A 15,332-nucleotide genomic window follows, 5' to 3' on the forward strand; every position below is an offset into this window, starting at 1 on the left:
GCTTCTGCACTGGAGACAAATTCCTTGTGTGTCCAATCACACTTGGTCAATAAAGAATTCTATTCTATTCTATTCTATCCCATCCCATCCCATCCATTTTTTCCATGCTTAGATCTACAATATCAGTTCTTTTACTTAGTAAACCTTGTGTGCATCCATAAACGTACACATACATAAAACTATCCTGGCATACAGTTTGAAAAATTTCAACCTTTGAGTATTTCTTATGCAATAAATACATGGTTCTCTACCCCTAACGCTGGCATCTCAGTTTGGTAGCTTTAAAAGAGGTCCTGTTGCTTAAAACCAAAATAGGCAATAAAAAACCCAAAGCCTTTTGAGGAAGCAAAATTGAAACTGCTGCTGTGATTTGGTTGACCCTGTTTAAGCTGAAATCTCCCTCTTTATAATGGATTGATAAAGCACGTGTGACACGTATTTTGGTATTTAATGAATTTGCTGGTATGGCAAAGTATTAATACGTTTTTTACGATGTAACTCTAGGTAGGAAAATGGCATTGTAATCATTTCTCACCATTTTATACATGGATGTGTTAATGTTGCTACTCTGAATTTTACTTAAACATAGACTCCCTCTTCAGAGGAAAATAGGTAATGCAGGGCAGAGAGTTTTTGGGGTCATGTTTTGGTCATGAAACAGCTAGGATTTCTGTTATTTTTCTATAAATTAAGATAATTGCACTTTCTAGCTTTCAGATATTTTAGGCAAGAGCATTCTAGGTTTAAGGCAGTGGGAAGATCTGCAACTCATTTCATATGAGGTTTTAATGAGCTAAATAACGATGGGTTTTTTTAACCTTTTTTGTTCTTAGAAGAATGCACTTGAAGGTTTACAGAAGTCCTTACATTGGGTGAGATTCAGCTTTAAAATAAGCCGTAAATGAATCACTGTGAGGTCTAATGCATTTTATATCTGTTAATAGATTTTTCTATTGTAATGCAGAAATACATGTATACCTTTGCTTTTATCATTAAATAATCACAAACCATAAAAAAGATACCCCCCCTCTCTCTTTCTTTTCTTTTTTGTACTTACAGCAAAGTTCATAGCAGTTTAATTAATATTACAGGGATTAGAGCTCAGCTTGTACAATAGGATTTACCCTTGTTCTCATCCTTCCTATTTCAAATTTGGTGAAGAGTCCCTTCTCTATCTATTTCCCATTTCACTTAAGCTTATCCAATATTGAATCCAATCCAATTATTTGCTATGAAGAAAATATCCATTAAAGTGTTTTATTATAATGCGGAGCAATAATTGCATGTACGCAGAAATATCAAAGAGTTGCACATGAAAGCCAGCCATATTTACAAACATTTTTTGCCTACCTGGCCAAAATATATGTAACGCTCATAGATTCATTGGCATTGATTGAGTGTAAGTTACTTGCTTTTTAATCTTTTATTTTAATACATATCTTAAGCCAACAGTTTCTAACACAGTATGTTTACAGGTGTAAAACAACTGTTTTCAGTAATATCTTTATTATTTTAACTCTTTTTTTTAACATTTCTACTAGAGAAGGAAGAGAAAATCAAAAAGTCATTCTGTTCCTACTTGCCGTGAACATGTTTTCTGGATATGTTTTTATTTTCAAAATGTTTAGGTTAAATGTTATATATATTTGCATGCATCTGGGTGTGTTGCTTTAAGGATGAATTTGTATTGCACAATATCGTTTAGGAAACTATGGCAAAAAAGGAGGGGAATATATAATATAATAATTCCTAAGGTCCATTATAAGAAATACCATTTCAACTAACATTTACAAATATGAACAAAGCTCTCCAAATGATGCCAAGAAGCACCAAAAGTCTTATTTTTTTTAACTGCAACAGGAGATAAATGCAATAAATAAGCAGAAACCTGAAAGCTTATTATGATGTTTACATTTTGATTTACTTATATCCACCCAGAAACTTTTAAAGAAATATAATATTTCTTGCTCTGGATTGTTTTGAGTAGCATGCTAATATTATTGGAAGCCCCTAACTTTATAAATACTGATTTTATTAAACCGCTTTCAGTTTATAAATGTTGTTTTTGGGAATGCCCAATTATTATTTATTTGGAAAAAGACTTTATTGGGATCCTAGAAAGCTACTAAATGGGCATTCTAATAATCCAACAGTGCCGTTTGTAATTAGCTGGCTGATATTACTGTTCTTTGCAGTTGGAATATATTGGATGTCAGCAAATTCAGAAAGATGGACCTTTTTACCAGTTTCTTTGCTATGCTAATCAAATGGAATCAGCATTCAATTGCAATGTTTCAGTTATATTTTTGTTCACAAAAATATATTTTTTCTTAGGGTTGTTTTTTTTTTTTTTTTTTGCATTATAAGTCCTGTGTAAAAACTTATTATTTGCATTTAGATGCATTCTAAAAAAAAATTCAATTATAAATAAATGTCTTTCACAACAGGTTTTGATGCTATACTTTTTTTTTTTAGTTTTTCTAGGATTTTTTTTCCTTCTTTTTTTTTTTTAGCTAAAACAATTATCTGTGACGCAAGGTTAAAAGTGAAGGGCCAGACCCAATCTGGCAGAGCAATTTTTACACTTGCTTTTTTTGTGCTTTTTTTTTTGGTTTACTTAGATTTGTAGAAGAGTTCAGAGACTTCCAATCATTTGCAAGAGAAGACGGTAAGCCCCAGAGTGATTTTGTGCAGACAACCCTCATTGGTTGCCATTGCCACCTTGTGGATTACAAAATATACAGATTTGTTAAATTAGGTTCTAAGCAAACAGAGCTTTTCCATTACAACTTAAACTTTCGCAAGGGAGTGATAGCGTCCTGTCTTTATCCTTTCTTTGCTGTGTGATAGTCCAGTCTCTACTCACAGTTCATTTTTGATTCCGATGAGACTGGGTTTTTCCCCCCCTTCTTCCAGGAAACACATTTCACTTTTTGAACTAGGAGCATCTGTTAGGGTCCCCGCCCCCTTTAAAAAAAAATACTACTTTGGCATTCTGGAAGTGTTAATGTCTTTCATATCTGCTTAATGCTATTTAGGGATATTTACGATCACCTCTTGGTTACTTGGGATAAAGTGCACTGATTTTCTTTTTAAACAGACAGGAAAGCATTCATATGAGGAAACAGATTGCTCTAAACATGTGCTTCCTGTTACAGTAAAGAGAACAAATTAGATTTAGCGTTGCCTAATGAATGCACAAATGTGTATGTTTAAGCTTTTAAAAGCCTTACATTCATTTCAGGACTTAACAGAAATGGCGTCTTGTGTTTCAAGTTACTACACAGTAAACCTTGAAGCAAGCTTACTTCCTATCCTGTGTCAAAAATGTTTATTCAGCTTTTGTTTTCCTCCAATGGAAAGTTGTTTCTATCAGAGCTTATCACAGGAATTTATAAGGAAGGCAGTGTAAAATACAAGATAGTTTTAAAAGTCTTAGGTAGTAATAAAGCGATGGGTATTATTAGGGTTCAGAACGGAGAGTTTACAGTAAAACTATTTTTTCCCAAGAACGTAGTTCCGTATTCTCTTTCTTTATTCCTCTCACAAATTATTCCCTATCTTTTAACTCCTTCAGCTTGCCTCTTCTATTAAATTCTATTAGATTTTCAACTTCTGAGCTATGTTGCCTGTAGAGCTTTTTACAAAGGCATATCACTTCTATTTTTTTAAGGATATCAAACAGTCTTGTTTGTTTATAGTACACAGTGCGTAGAGTTGTAGTACTCACTGCTTATTCAGTTGGTATGCTTGACATGTCCTGGAAAGTCTATTGTCACTTTGGCATAAGCATAGGTTAAAAAAAAAGAGTTAAGAAAATTATACCAGGAATGCAGCAGTTATCAGTATTTTAACTTTCTGGATTTTTTTTAAAAAAACATTAGGGATATAATGAATAGAATTATTCTCTCTGTCAACCTATACTCAGTTTTTAGAAAAAATAAATTTAAGCCAAGTTCAGCACATCAGAATCTGCTGGGGAGAAACACTGATTGTGCCTTTTATTTTGTACATGTCTCTGTTTTAGACTCAGGAATCTTGTTTCTTTATCCCTGTTATATGAACACCATTTATACATTTAAACACAAAAACCTTTTTTTGTAAAAATATATTGTGCAATTTGTTTGCTAGCATAGATTGAATATCTTGGAGATTTGCAAAAGTATCCAACATTACAGAATTTAAAAAGGTTACACATATAATTTAATCATTCTCCTCCTTTATGAAAAAGTGCCACATTTTTAAAACATGTACATGTTTTAAAGAGAGGGGTTGATGCTATAACAACCTGCATAAGAACTGTTTCAGATAATTTCTTTTCATTTCTTCAATTGTCATTTTTCATGATGCATATTGAAATCAGCTCCACTTTTTTTACAGATTTCTTCAGATCCCTTCTTATTCTTTCAATTTGATTAGTTTTCACTACTGCAAAATATTAATAAGCCTGGACTGAAACTATTATTGTCTTCATTCAAATAAAAAGAAAAAAAGAATTCATCATTCAGCTTATATATATAAAGAATAAACAAGTAACTTACTTTTAGATAGATAATAATTTCTATTATATGCTCCAAAATATTTGCAAATTGTTTGACTTAGCTTTGAAATATATTTTGTTTGCTAATTAGTGTGCATCTCATAAGACTTTGATAGAATTATGTAAAACCTTTCTTCAACCACAGTCACACATCAAATTAAAGCTCCATTATTGTTTTCCAATATTAAAGAAGATATTTTACCCTTCTTCATGCAACAGGTTTCTAAAAGGCTGTAGGATTTTTTTTTAAAAAAAAGTTCATTTTTCTTACATTTTAAATGTTCTGTTTGTGCAAAATTTTGAGAATCACCATAAGGGCTTCTTTGCATTTTTAATTTAGTAACTAACATATGAATAAATTTGCATATTAATTAGTTGCAGATTAAATCATGCATACATAATTGCCTCCTTACTGTGTTTAATGTTTGTCAAAATCTCCAGCCTGGTTTGATGGATGTCGTATGAAAGATTACAATTTGATGTACCCTTGGAAGTGTTTACACCAATAATGCAGGATTCTTAATAGCAAAAATCTCTAGTTTTATACAGTTACTAACAAACATGTAAGATAGGTACATGTCCCTTTTGACTAGATATTTTTTCTTGCACCAAATCATTTACTATTCATAATCATTAATGCATCTCCTAATTATACAGCATATGTCTGTTAACTATTTCATTGCCATTTTTACTGAGAAGTTCCAGGATTTCATTTTCATGTATGTCTGTTTATACATACACAGATAGATAGGCAGACAGACATATGTGTGTATGTATGCATCTTTTCAACCCATTCTTGGACCATTTATCACAAATGTTTGCATTTCAAATAGCTTTGTCTGTCACGGAATATTTTTGCAGAAAAGCACAAAACATGTTGTGATGTGTTACTGAAGTTCAGACAGTAGTCAATATCGGTTAATAGCCACCCACTAAAAGAAATAGTCGAGGGCAAGCAAAGTGCAAAAATGTCAGTTATTGCAAACATTATCCAAAGTGTTAAATATCTTGGATTTAAATGCCATAAAAGTATGGCTGGTGTTGAAAGCAGAGAATATAATCACAGATGATTGCAACTACTTTAAATGGAGTAGTAATCTGGTTAAAGAAGGCCATTGCAGTTGAGTAAACGTTTGTAGATATGCATGCTATCTTCTTCATACAAACTTTTCTTCAAGATCTAGTTTGTAAGGGAAAAAAACTTTCTGTAGCACATTTAAACATGTCACAGCAGTACATATATCTCGTTGTTGTTGTTGTTGTTGCTTATTAATTTCTGTACCTTCCTCCCTGCAAAGTAGGACAGATTGCCAGGCCCCTAGTTATTTATTTCCATGTTAGATATTGTAATGTCATGTGAAAATTCAAGGCTAAGATTGCACTTTAGTAGAAGTATCTGCCACAGCTAGCGGTTGTGTAGGAAATTAAGATTAAATTAAGGTTCTCCAACAGAGCACTAAATCAACTCCATTTCTCAACTCACTGTGTTAATTAAACAATCCAGTAGAGAGGATTCAGAAATAAATATTTTATTTAAAATAAAACGTAGACTTATCAGAATTAAGTACCTGAGCTTATTAGGAACTTTAATCTTTGACTATATAGTGACAAAGCAATTCCTAGGACTCAACCACAAAACTAACTTCTATTCCTTTGCAGGCCCTTGAATGATAAATCAGATCTTGAGGGTGTGAGTAGCTTCTAGGGCAAGGGTGTCAAACTCACCGCATCACGTGACGCGTCACGACGTATCATGAGTTTTTCCCCTTGCCAGAGCCAGGGTGAGTGCGGCTTCCACATGACACATCTGGCAGTTTGACACCCCTGTTCTAGGGAATGATGTCCAAATTGTCTAAAATTTGCCTTAGGTAACTTGTTGAATTGTGTCTTGGGTGACTTTGCAATGTCTGTGTAACATAAGATGGAGTCATGGGAATTTCAGACATAATGAAAATTCAAATAGATTTTGGATTGGGCACATCCATTGCTAGAGGAATGGCAAAGCAAGATTCAGAGACTTATTTTCTGCTAGTTACAGTTTATCCTTTCAATAGCAGGCATTCATTGCAGTATGGCAGTATGGCTGTTGATTTCCAAGAAAGAAATGAGGCATCCAGAAGAGCGGGGCTGGAATGGGAATCAAATATGTGACTGAGCACAGAGTTAATATTGACATGATAAAATGAAGAGAAATTTTCATAGAACCTGCATTTAGGTGCTAGAGAAAGGGCAGGTTATAAAGCTAATTATTCCAATTCTTGCTTAATTTTTGAACCTTCTATTTAATTCAAGGATACAATAATGTCAAGTATGTAATTCTGAGCTGCGCTATGTGTCTATGGAGATTCTCACTCATCCCCTCATGGTTGTCCCAAAGGTGTTTTTCCAAAAGGCAACTGGGCTTTTTTTGTTTTTGTTTTTTTTTCCTTGAAAACATTTCACTTCTCATCTAAGAAACTTCTTCAGTTCTGACTGAAAGGTGGGAAATGAAAGAATTTATATTCTTTGCAATCATGTGGTAATTAGCTCTCTGAAAGTTAGTGAGGCCACTTGGGAGTTTATCTATTCCTCAGAATCACCTGAATCAGAGTGCAAATGGGTGTGGAACTTTCTTTGGACTTCTGAAAGGGATTGGGTTATAGACTGGACATAAGTAGTGTCATATCTCTCCCACTCTGGGAGAGGGCTGTTCAGTTTTAATACAGATGGCCTCTTTGACCCTCTTTCAAACCAAAAGAGGTTTCAAAAATATGACTAGGATAGGTTGTACAGGAACGTTTGCAGGAATTGGGTATGTCTGTTCTCCAAAGTATCTGAAGGCAGGACAAGAAGCAATGGATGGAAAGTAAACAAGGAGAGAAGCAAGCTAGAACTCAGGAGAAATTTCCTGAGAGCAAGAACGATTAATTAGTGGAGTGACTTGCCTCTAGAACAGATATGTCAAACTTGTGATGTCATGTGATGTCGCACAACATATCAGGATGGTTTTGCCATTGCTGGCAATGGGGTGGGCACAGCTTCTGGATGATGCGTCTGGCCCGCGGGCCGGTAGTTTGACACTCCTGCTCTAGAAGCTGTGGGTGCTCTAGCACTGGAAGTTTTTATTAAGAGGTTGGACAAGCATTTGTCTGAAATGGTATAGGGTTTCCTGCCTAAGTAGAGGGGTGGAATAGAAGACCTCCAAGGTTCCTTCCAATGCTGTTAATCTGTTATTCTATATTTTCTCCCTCAAACAGACATGGATGCATGTACCTCTTAAGAGAACTAATGCAGTGTAATGGTTAAAATTCTGGATTGGGATATTCTAGTCCTCTCTTGGGCATGAAGGGCAGCAAGAAGACTAGACTGGATTATCAAAATGATCAGTCTACTAACCTGCACTTCACCGATTTGGAAGATTACAGTTCATAATTTTTTATAATTTCATTTTGCATTGGATTGATTAAGGGTAATAGAAACAGTACATATATGTACATGCATAGACACCCAGACAATTTACTGGGACATAGAAGAGATTTTCATACAAACATGTTCTTGAAGAGCAGTGCTGATAGTTGTAGTTATTCATATTCAATATATCAATCCAAAGATTATTTCTACATAGGCTTTACTATTTACAGTATTAGGAAAAACATGTATGGTTCTAGTAAGGTGACTGTTTGACTGAATTTATCTTTCATTATAGGACTGATCATCATTGTTGACTGTTGTATTCATTTTTCTGCCACTTCAATTTTCTACGCGCTTAAATATCATTGATCTAATTAATATTGTAGTTTACTTTTCTGATGTTTCGTGATTAAGAACTTAACAGCAAGGACTAAACCATTTTTCTTACCGAATCATTTTGTTACGCTGCATCAATTGTATGTACATTAGCAATTATCTATCATAAACTGGCCATAGGATTCAGTGTTAAAGATTATTGGAGATTGTATCTTTTAAAAAAACAAAACAAAAATCTTCAATCTCGAATACTGACTGACAGGGCCATGAGAGATAGTAATATGAACCGATTTGTTTACACCCCTGCTAACACTGTCTAGAAAGGATGCAATTTATATAATGTAATTTTAGGAAATTGTGATGCCGTCTATGAATTATCTTCATTGTTACTTCTTGCTGGCTTGCTAAAATGGATGTAAAAGGAATTCATTGCCTTAAAGAATTCCAAGGAAAGCAGATGTTGAGGGCACAAGGGGGAAGAGGAGAATTTTTCATGAGAAACTTCGCCTCCTATGACATAGATTGAATGCACTAGGATCAGCTCTCAAAAATACGTTTTTAAGGAACAGTATGAGCCAGCAGTGCCTTTGAAATATTTCAACACATCAAATCAAATAACAGATATTAAAATATGACTCCTCAAAATCCCTACTTTTAAAAAGTAGAAACTGGTAAAAAACACACCATTTGATTGGGTTCTTTGTTGCTCCTCTTCTGTGCCATCTGCCCTTGAGTTCCAAATCTTGCTGAATGTTTGGGTTGTTGTCTTTACAGCTCCATTTGCATACAGAACAGGATGCTCAATCTTCAATATTTGGTGGTGGTGGTGGTGTGTGTGTGTGTTTGTGTGTTGCAAAGAGTTGTAGTTTTTGCATAAAATTTCTCTGACCTTCAAGGTGAGATTCAAGGTGCTGGTGATGACCTATAAAGCCCTAAATGGCATGGGCCCGGATTATCTAAGGGAACACCTGCTGCCAGCGTCAATTTCCCATCGTCCTGTGCGCTCCCACAGGGAGGGCCTCCTCAGGGTACCGCCGGTCAAGGATTGCCGACGGGCGATCCACAGGGGGAGGGCGTTCTCTGTGGGCGCGCCTGCCCTATGGAATCAACTGCCAACGGAACTCCGGACTGCCCCCGACCTTCGTTCATTTCGCCGGGACCTAAAAACCTGGCTCTTTGAGCTATCTGGTCTGGGTTTAATGTTTTTAAATTGTGATTTAATTTTTGCGGCTAGACTTAATTTAATTTAATTTTAATTTTATATTGGATTGTTTTTAAATTTTGCCTTGTAAACCGCCCTGAGTCCTTTGGGAATAGGGCGGTATATAAACCGAATAAATAAATAAAATAAATAAACCCATTTCATTTTCTGGTAGTGCTGGGAAAGTATGCATTGTCAGTTGATTTTAAAAAGTTACATTAACTGGAGAATTTATCAGTATGATATAATCCATCATTGCATGATTTTTTTTCCTGTGGATAGTTGAAATAACCTGTCCAGTAAAAATAATCAGTAAACTCAGAAATACATTTTTCTCTCACCCTATGATCTTATACATGACACAAGTTCTTAAATGAGTATTTCCCTTCAAAATGTATATTTCTCTTCCAATATAGGGTATGCTTCAGGTATTGAGGACATGGCTATGTATATAATGATAGGTTTCCATAAAGTTTTGTTTAGCACATACTCGACGGAGAAAGCCAAATTCTGTTGACACACTGATGTAGCACTCAGCTCAGGAAGATATAGAAAGTAATTTAAAAATTTGTGAGTAGGGAAGGATAAAAAGAATATCCAAGTCTTCCTTACTGAGATCCAGTTTGATGTACAGTAGTGGTTAAAGATACTGGATTAAAAGCCAGGAGACTGTGAGTTCTAGTCCCACTTTAAGCACAAAGCCACTAGGTGACTTTGGGCCAGACAGTCTTTCTGAGTTCTAGGAAGAAGGCAATGATAGGTTTGCCAAGAAAACTGCATGGACTTGTAGTCACCAGGAATCAGGGTTGCATAATGGACAATAAATGAGCAAAATGAGGGCAATGGTGAAGAGTGAATTACATATGTTAAATAAACAATAATTCCAAATGAAATATATGCTGCTATAAACATGGAAGATAAAACACATTTTAGAATTACTAGGTAAAGCAAAATTGTGTGTGTTTTTTTTAAAAAAGCTTTATTATATGGGGTTGGGGGGGTTATAGCTAAATAGTCCCATAGAGAGATCCACCTTATTGCAACAAATAATTATCTTCCTTTCTAAGGAAATTTAAGAAAAAAGACACATATTTCATTGAGAGGTTAACTACCCAAACATAGGCACTAGAAGGATAGACTTTAAAAACTCAAAATTCTGTTGAATTTTTTTTTGTACTAAATTTCATTGTTGTTTAATGGACAAATTGTGTTTTGTCAGCTTACAGTGGCTATAATATTAGTCCTTCATCCATAACATAAGCAGTGCACTATTTCAAAAATAAGAACTACTCCATTTTTCTCTTTGAAAGTATTTACTGATGCCATACATGGCTCTTTATATGTATTGCAACTGTTCTTTTAAAAAAAAATATTTGTGACATTTATATGACCAGTTGTAACGCTTCTTCTGTCCTTTTTCTTAGGCCGGTAGTACAGTCAAAGATGTTTCCAATTGTGAGTGAATCTTTGACATCTCATTTAATGCTTTCTTCTTGATGTCCCCAAATTTGAAGATGAATCATTAGTGTATAAAACTAAGTGGATTGTATTGACATTAATTCCAATATCAGAAAACAAAACAATAAAAAAATCAGCATTATGATTTCTGGGGACAGCCAAAAATATCTTTGGGGACTTCATATAGGTCACAAACTGCGTCCCTCTGGTAGATAGAGGGGTAGGTGTTAGTTAAAAAGATTCACTTAGTTAAAGTTTTTGGTACCGTATATATACATAAGCCCACATACACACAGAGAGACAGATAGATATGAATGTACATTTATATGTAGATATGCACATATATATGCATACATACATATATGCATACACACACACATACACACACACACACACATCTATATATCTATATGTCTGTCTGTCTATCTATCTATCTATCTATCTATCTATCTATCTATCTATCTATCTATCATTTCAGGAGTTTATCATCTTCCTTATCTTCCTCTTTTTCTCCTTTCTCCTCCTTTTTTGCCCTTCAACAACTTCATCAACTTCTGTCTTTTTTTTTCCACCTAAATTATATTTTAATGTTTCTGCATACCTGTGGTTTTCATGAAAAGTGCCAAAATGATATAGAATAAAGGAATAGGTGCAATAGAAGTAGAAGAATTTTTGTTGTACAGTTTTTGCAAATACCTATATTTGTATAATCTCTAAATAATTCATGCTAGATTCTTGGTTCATTTTAGGGTATTTTGATCACGAGCACCAACAAAATTGTTCAGCAAAATCAAGTTTTGTGACTCCCATTTCTGAAACGTCCTGCATTTTCTTATAACTCACAAAGAAAAAAGCATTCACCAGCCATAACTCCATTTGTATGGTTAATGCATGCCATTAAACAAAAGTGTGATTTATTAGTTTTAACTTAATTGTCTTATATAAACTCAGTCGTAATTTGTATTGCATAGTCTATTACAGCTTAGAGGTAATCCAAGCCAATTTTGGGTAATTAATTTAACCACGTTAAACATGTCATGGCTTAACATGGTATGTGTAGTGACTTATACTCTACAGCATGTGCAAACATGCATGCAAACACACACTGTTCAATTTATGCAGTCCTAGATGAGAACCAATAGTCTCTGCAGCTAAACATGTTGTAGGTTATGTGCAACTCTACACTAGTTGCACCCTGAGCAGCATCAGAGTACAGAATTATACACCTGGAAGAAGTAGAACTATTCATATAACAAGTTTAAGATACGGATTATTTCCATTTGAAAGTTGTACTTAATTGTTGTCATTAGCATTGTAGTTAAAGAGAATGGAAAGCCAGCAGTACCGGAAACTCCTATGAACATGCTTAGCTTTCTACCTTTCCTCCCTAATATTCATTAATTGACATAGTAATTTCTTGATTTATTTATTTTATTTATTTATTTAATTAAATTTCTATACCGCCCTATTCCCGAAGGACTCAGGGCGGTTTACAGGGCAGCATAAAATACAATATAAAAGATAATATAAATTAAAATAAATTTGTTTTGACTGGAGAAGGTAGACTGCAGTGAATGAGGAAAATGAGGATAGAGCTATGATTAACTTCCAAAATAAATGACCAGATAGAAAGTTCAAAAATGCTGACCAAAGCAATTGTTGATTAAAAAACCCCCTCTGATATCCCCTACTGTCCTTCATGTTGAATTAAAGCATATGCAATTGGCCAACTACAATGGACTAGGACTAGAATGGTTATAAATGATTCCTTATTGGTGTGACTTTTGCTAGTTACGTGCCACCATAAGCATTACTGGATTCATTTCAAAGTAAACTGGAAAACTGAATAATAAAATTTATTTATTTCTTAGTAAAGGGAGGGGGGGCTAATATCTTAGTTGACTTTTCTGAATCTGGTGGCATACTTACGTATTTATTATTGATTTGCTTTTTTAATTTGAATTTTTGTTTGGAAGAGCTCTTTGCCCATGTCTTTTGATAGCTGCTTTGGCACATTTGTTGAAAAACAGGTAGCCCTGAAAGCCAGCTGGTTTTCCTTAGGCCAGTCACACCCTCTCAGCTCAACCTATAGGGTAATGGTTGTAGGAAAAATAGGAAGAGGAAGGAGTGTTAGATATGTTCGCCACCTTCAGTTACTTATAAAAATAATAAGGGAGGGATAAAAATCTAATAAATAACTATAAGTTCTACCCAGCAGGAAATTGCACTGGTTGTCAAATCTTGGGATCTACTGTAAGGATCACAGAATCGAATGCAAAGAAATTGTACTAGTTGTCAGATGGAATGCAATCATCTTACGTCCACTCCATTTTCTCTCCATACTAATAAAAACTTGAAATGATACCTTAAAGGCTATAAGGCAGGCACTGAAAACTCATGTAATGTAATACAGATTTCAAACTCATTTTATCTGAGTGATACTCAGAATCCCCAGAAATTAATGACTTAAATTTGGTAGTGATTTGTCATCCACAGGAGATGTGCGTTAGCACCAGTTTTTGAAAATCCACATAATATTCCTTCTTTAATTCCAGAGTAGCATTTAGCTCTGGATCTGACTCCCAATGTACTCTTCTTGGAGCCTCTATTTCTGATCCTGTGTTGTGTATAAGATAGAGCAGTGAAGAAAGGAGAGTGGCTAAATGGTACTACAGCCTGTAAAAATAAATTATTTTAAACGAAAGCACTTGCTTTTGGAGTAGAAGCATGCAGAATGTTTTGAAGCCATTCTAACTTAATCAGAAATATTTCCACTTTGAGACAGCTGAGTTTGCACTTCTGGTAAGGTCAAAACAGCTGTTTGTAACTCAGAGCAAGAAATTTGAACTCAAAATATTTTGTGCGCCTCTGCTGGAGATGGTGAAGCATAACAAAGCTATAGCTCATGATCAAGAATAGTAAAACTGTAATATTGTAAACTCTTGTCTTTTGGTAATCATATTATATATCTGTCTGAATGGATAAATAGGTCTAAGTAAAAATACTGTAATATAGCATTAGATGAAGACACTGAGTTGTTGTAGGTGTGTATATTAATGTGACAGCAATATTTGTGATAGTTTCTCATATTGTTTGGAATAACTGGAACTTGGCATTTTGGCAATCTGTCCTACTATCAGCTTTTTGAATCAACTAAGTATAGCTTACTGGCTTTGCTTGGCTCAATGAAATTATCTAAGTAGTGTTCAGATGCAAATTTAGCAGCACTGCATTGGGAGATTGAAACATAGACATCCACCTTTATTATCATTTTAATGAATTGCTAAATAAATTTCTTTTAGTACTTATTGTAGTGTTTTGATTCTTGATGATCATGACTTGTCATTCCCAGTTTTAAAGTATGAACTCCCTAATGTTGATCTGCTTGAGAAATGAGTAAACAATGTTGCACAGTTGAAATTATCATTTTTCTGATTAATTTATTTGTGTACTTATTTATTTAAATCTTTAGCTTTTGTAAATATGATGAAAAGCTTGGATTTTTTTTTAGAATCTCAAAAATTATTCAGATTTCAGTGACTTTCACAGCTAGTTCTTTGTCCATTCTGAAGGCTGCCTCCTTTGTCATTTCTCTATCTCCCATCTCTCTGAAATATTTGTGTTTTTCTTGTTGTTTCCCTTATGGACTTTTATTTCATAGTAAACATGAACTCTTTCTTCAAGAAATAGAAATAAGTTAATAGCCGGTGCCTGTTTCAAGATGTGACTGTAATTAGGAGACATATTATATACCCTGAAATTAGTAAAAAAGATTACAGATAGTCCTTAACTAAATAGTCCTTGCTATTTGTTTAGTGACTGTTCAAAGTCACGACGGCACTCAAAAAGTCACTTACAGCCCTTCCTCATATTTATGACCATTGCAGCATCTCCATGGCCTTGTGATCAAAATTTGTGCACTTGGTAACCAGCATCTATTTATAATAGTTGCAGCATCTTGGAGTCATGTGATTGCCCGTTACCCACCTTCCCAATTGTCTTCTGACAACCAAAGTCAATATAGGAAGCTGGATTGGCTTAACAACCACATGATTCACTTAACTGCAGTGATTTGCTTAACAACCATAGCAATCAAGATCGTAAAATTGAGTATGACTCACTTAACAACTGCTTGCTTAGCAACCAAAATTCTGACCTCAATTGTGGTTGTATAATTTTGCGCCTGGACCATTAAGCATTTTTCTTGTAAAGTGGGATGAATGTGAGCTTTCCATAAAAATGGAGAATTCTGAATATACTGTATTATCTTAGTATGAAGTCGGGAAACCTTTCTTAAATCAAATGTTGGCTGCCCAAATACAGTATGTTAAATCCTTCCCATTGATGTACTCACTTTGATTGCGGCTTTCTTAAGTATGTAATATTTTTTTTTATTATTCAGGGCAT

At 34.5% G+C, this 15,332-nt stretch overlaps 1 protein-coding gene across 10 annotated transcripts in view; it reads left to right on the forward strand.

The window, feature by feature from the left end:
- Positions 1 to 15,332, forward strand: part of TCF4 (transcription factor 4) — a 404,113-nt gene that overhangs the window by 273,263 nt on the left and 115,518 nt on the right. For 7 of the 10 annotated variants that reach the window (XM_083355584.1, XM_083355583.1, XM_083355580.1 and 4 more), the window contains one exon: positions 10,892 to 10,922. The exons of the other annotated variants lie outside the window; for them this stretch is intronic. In XM_083355584.1, the coding sequence (XP_083211710.1) occupies positions 10,892 to 10,922 (31 nt within the window). The remainder of the gene's footprint in view (positions 1 to 10,891; positions 10,923 to 15,332) is intronic. 10 annotated transcript variants of the gene reach the window in all.

This window comes from Vipera ursinii, assembly GCF_947247035.1.
Source record: "Vipera ursinii genome assembly, chromosome: 2".
NCBI classification, from domain to species: domain Eukaryota; kingdom Metazoa; phylum Chordata; class Lepidosauria; order Squamata; family Viperidae; genus Vipera; species Vipera ursinii.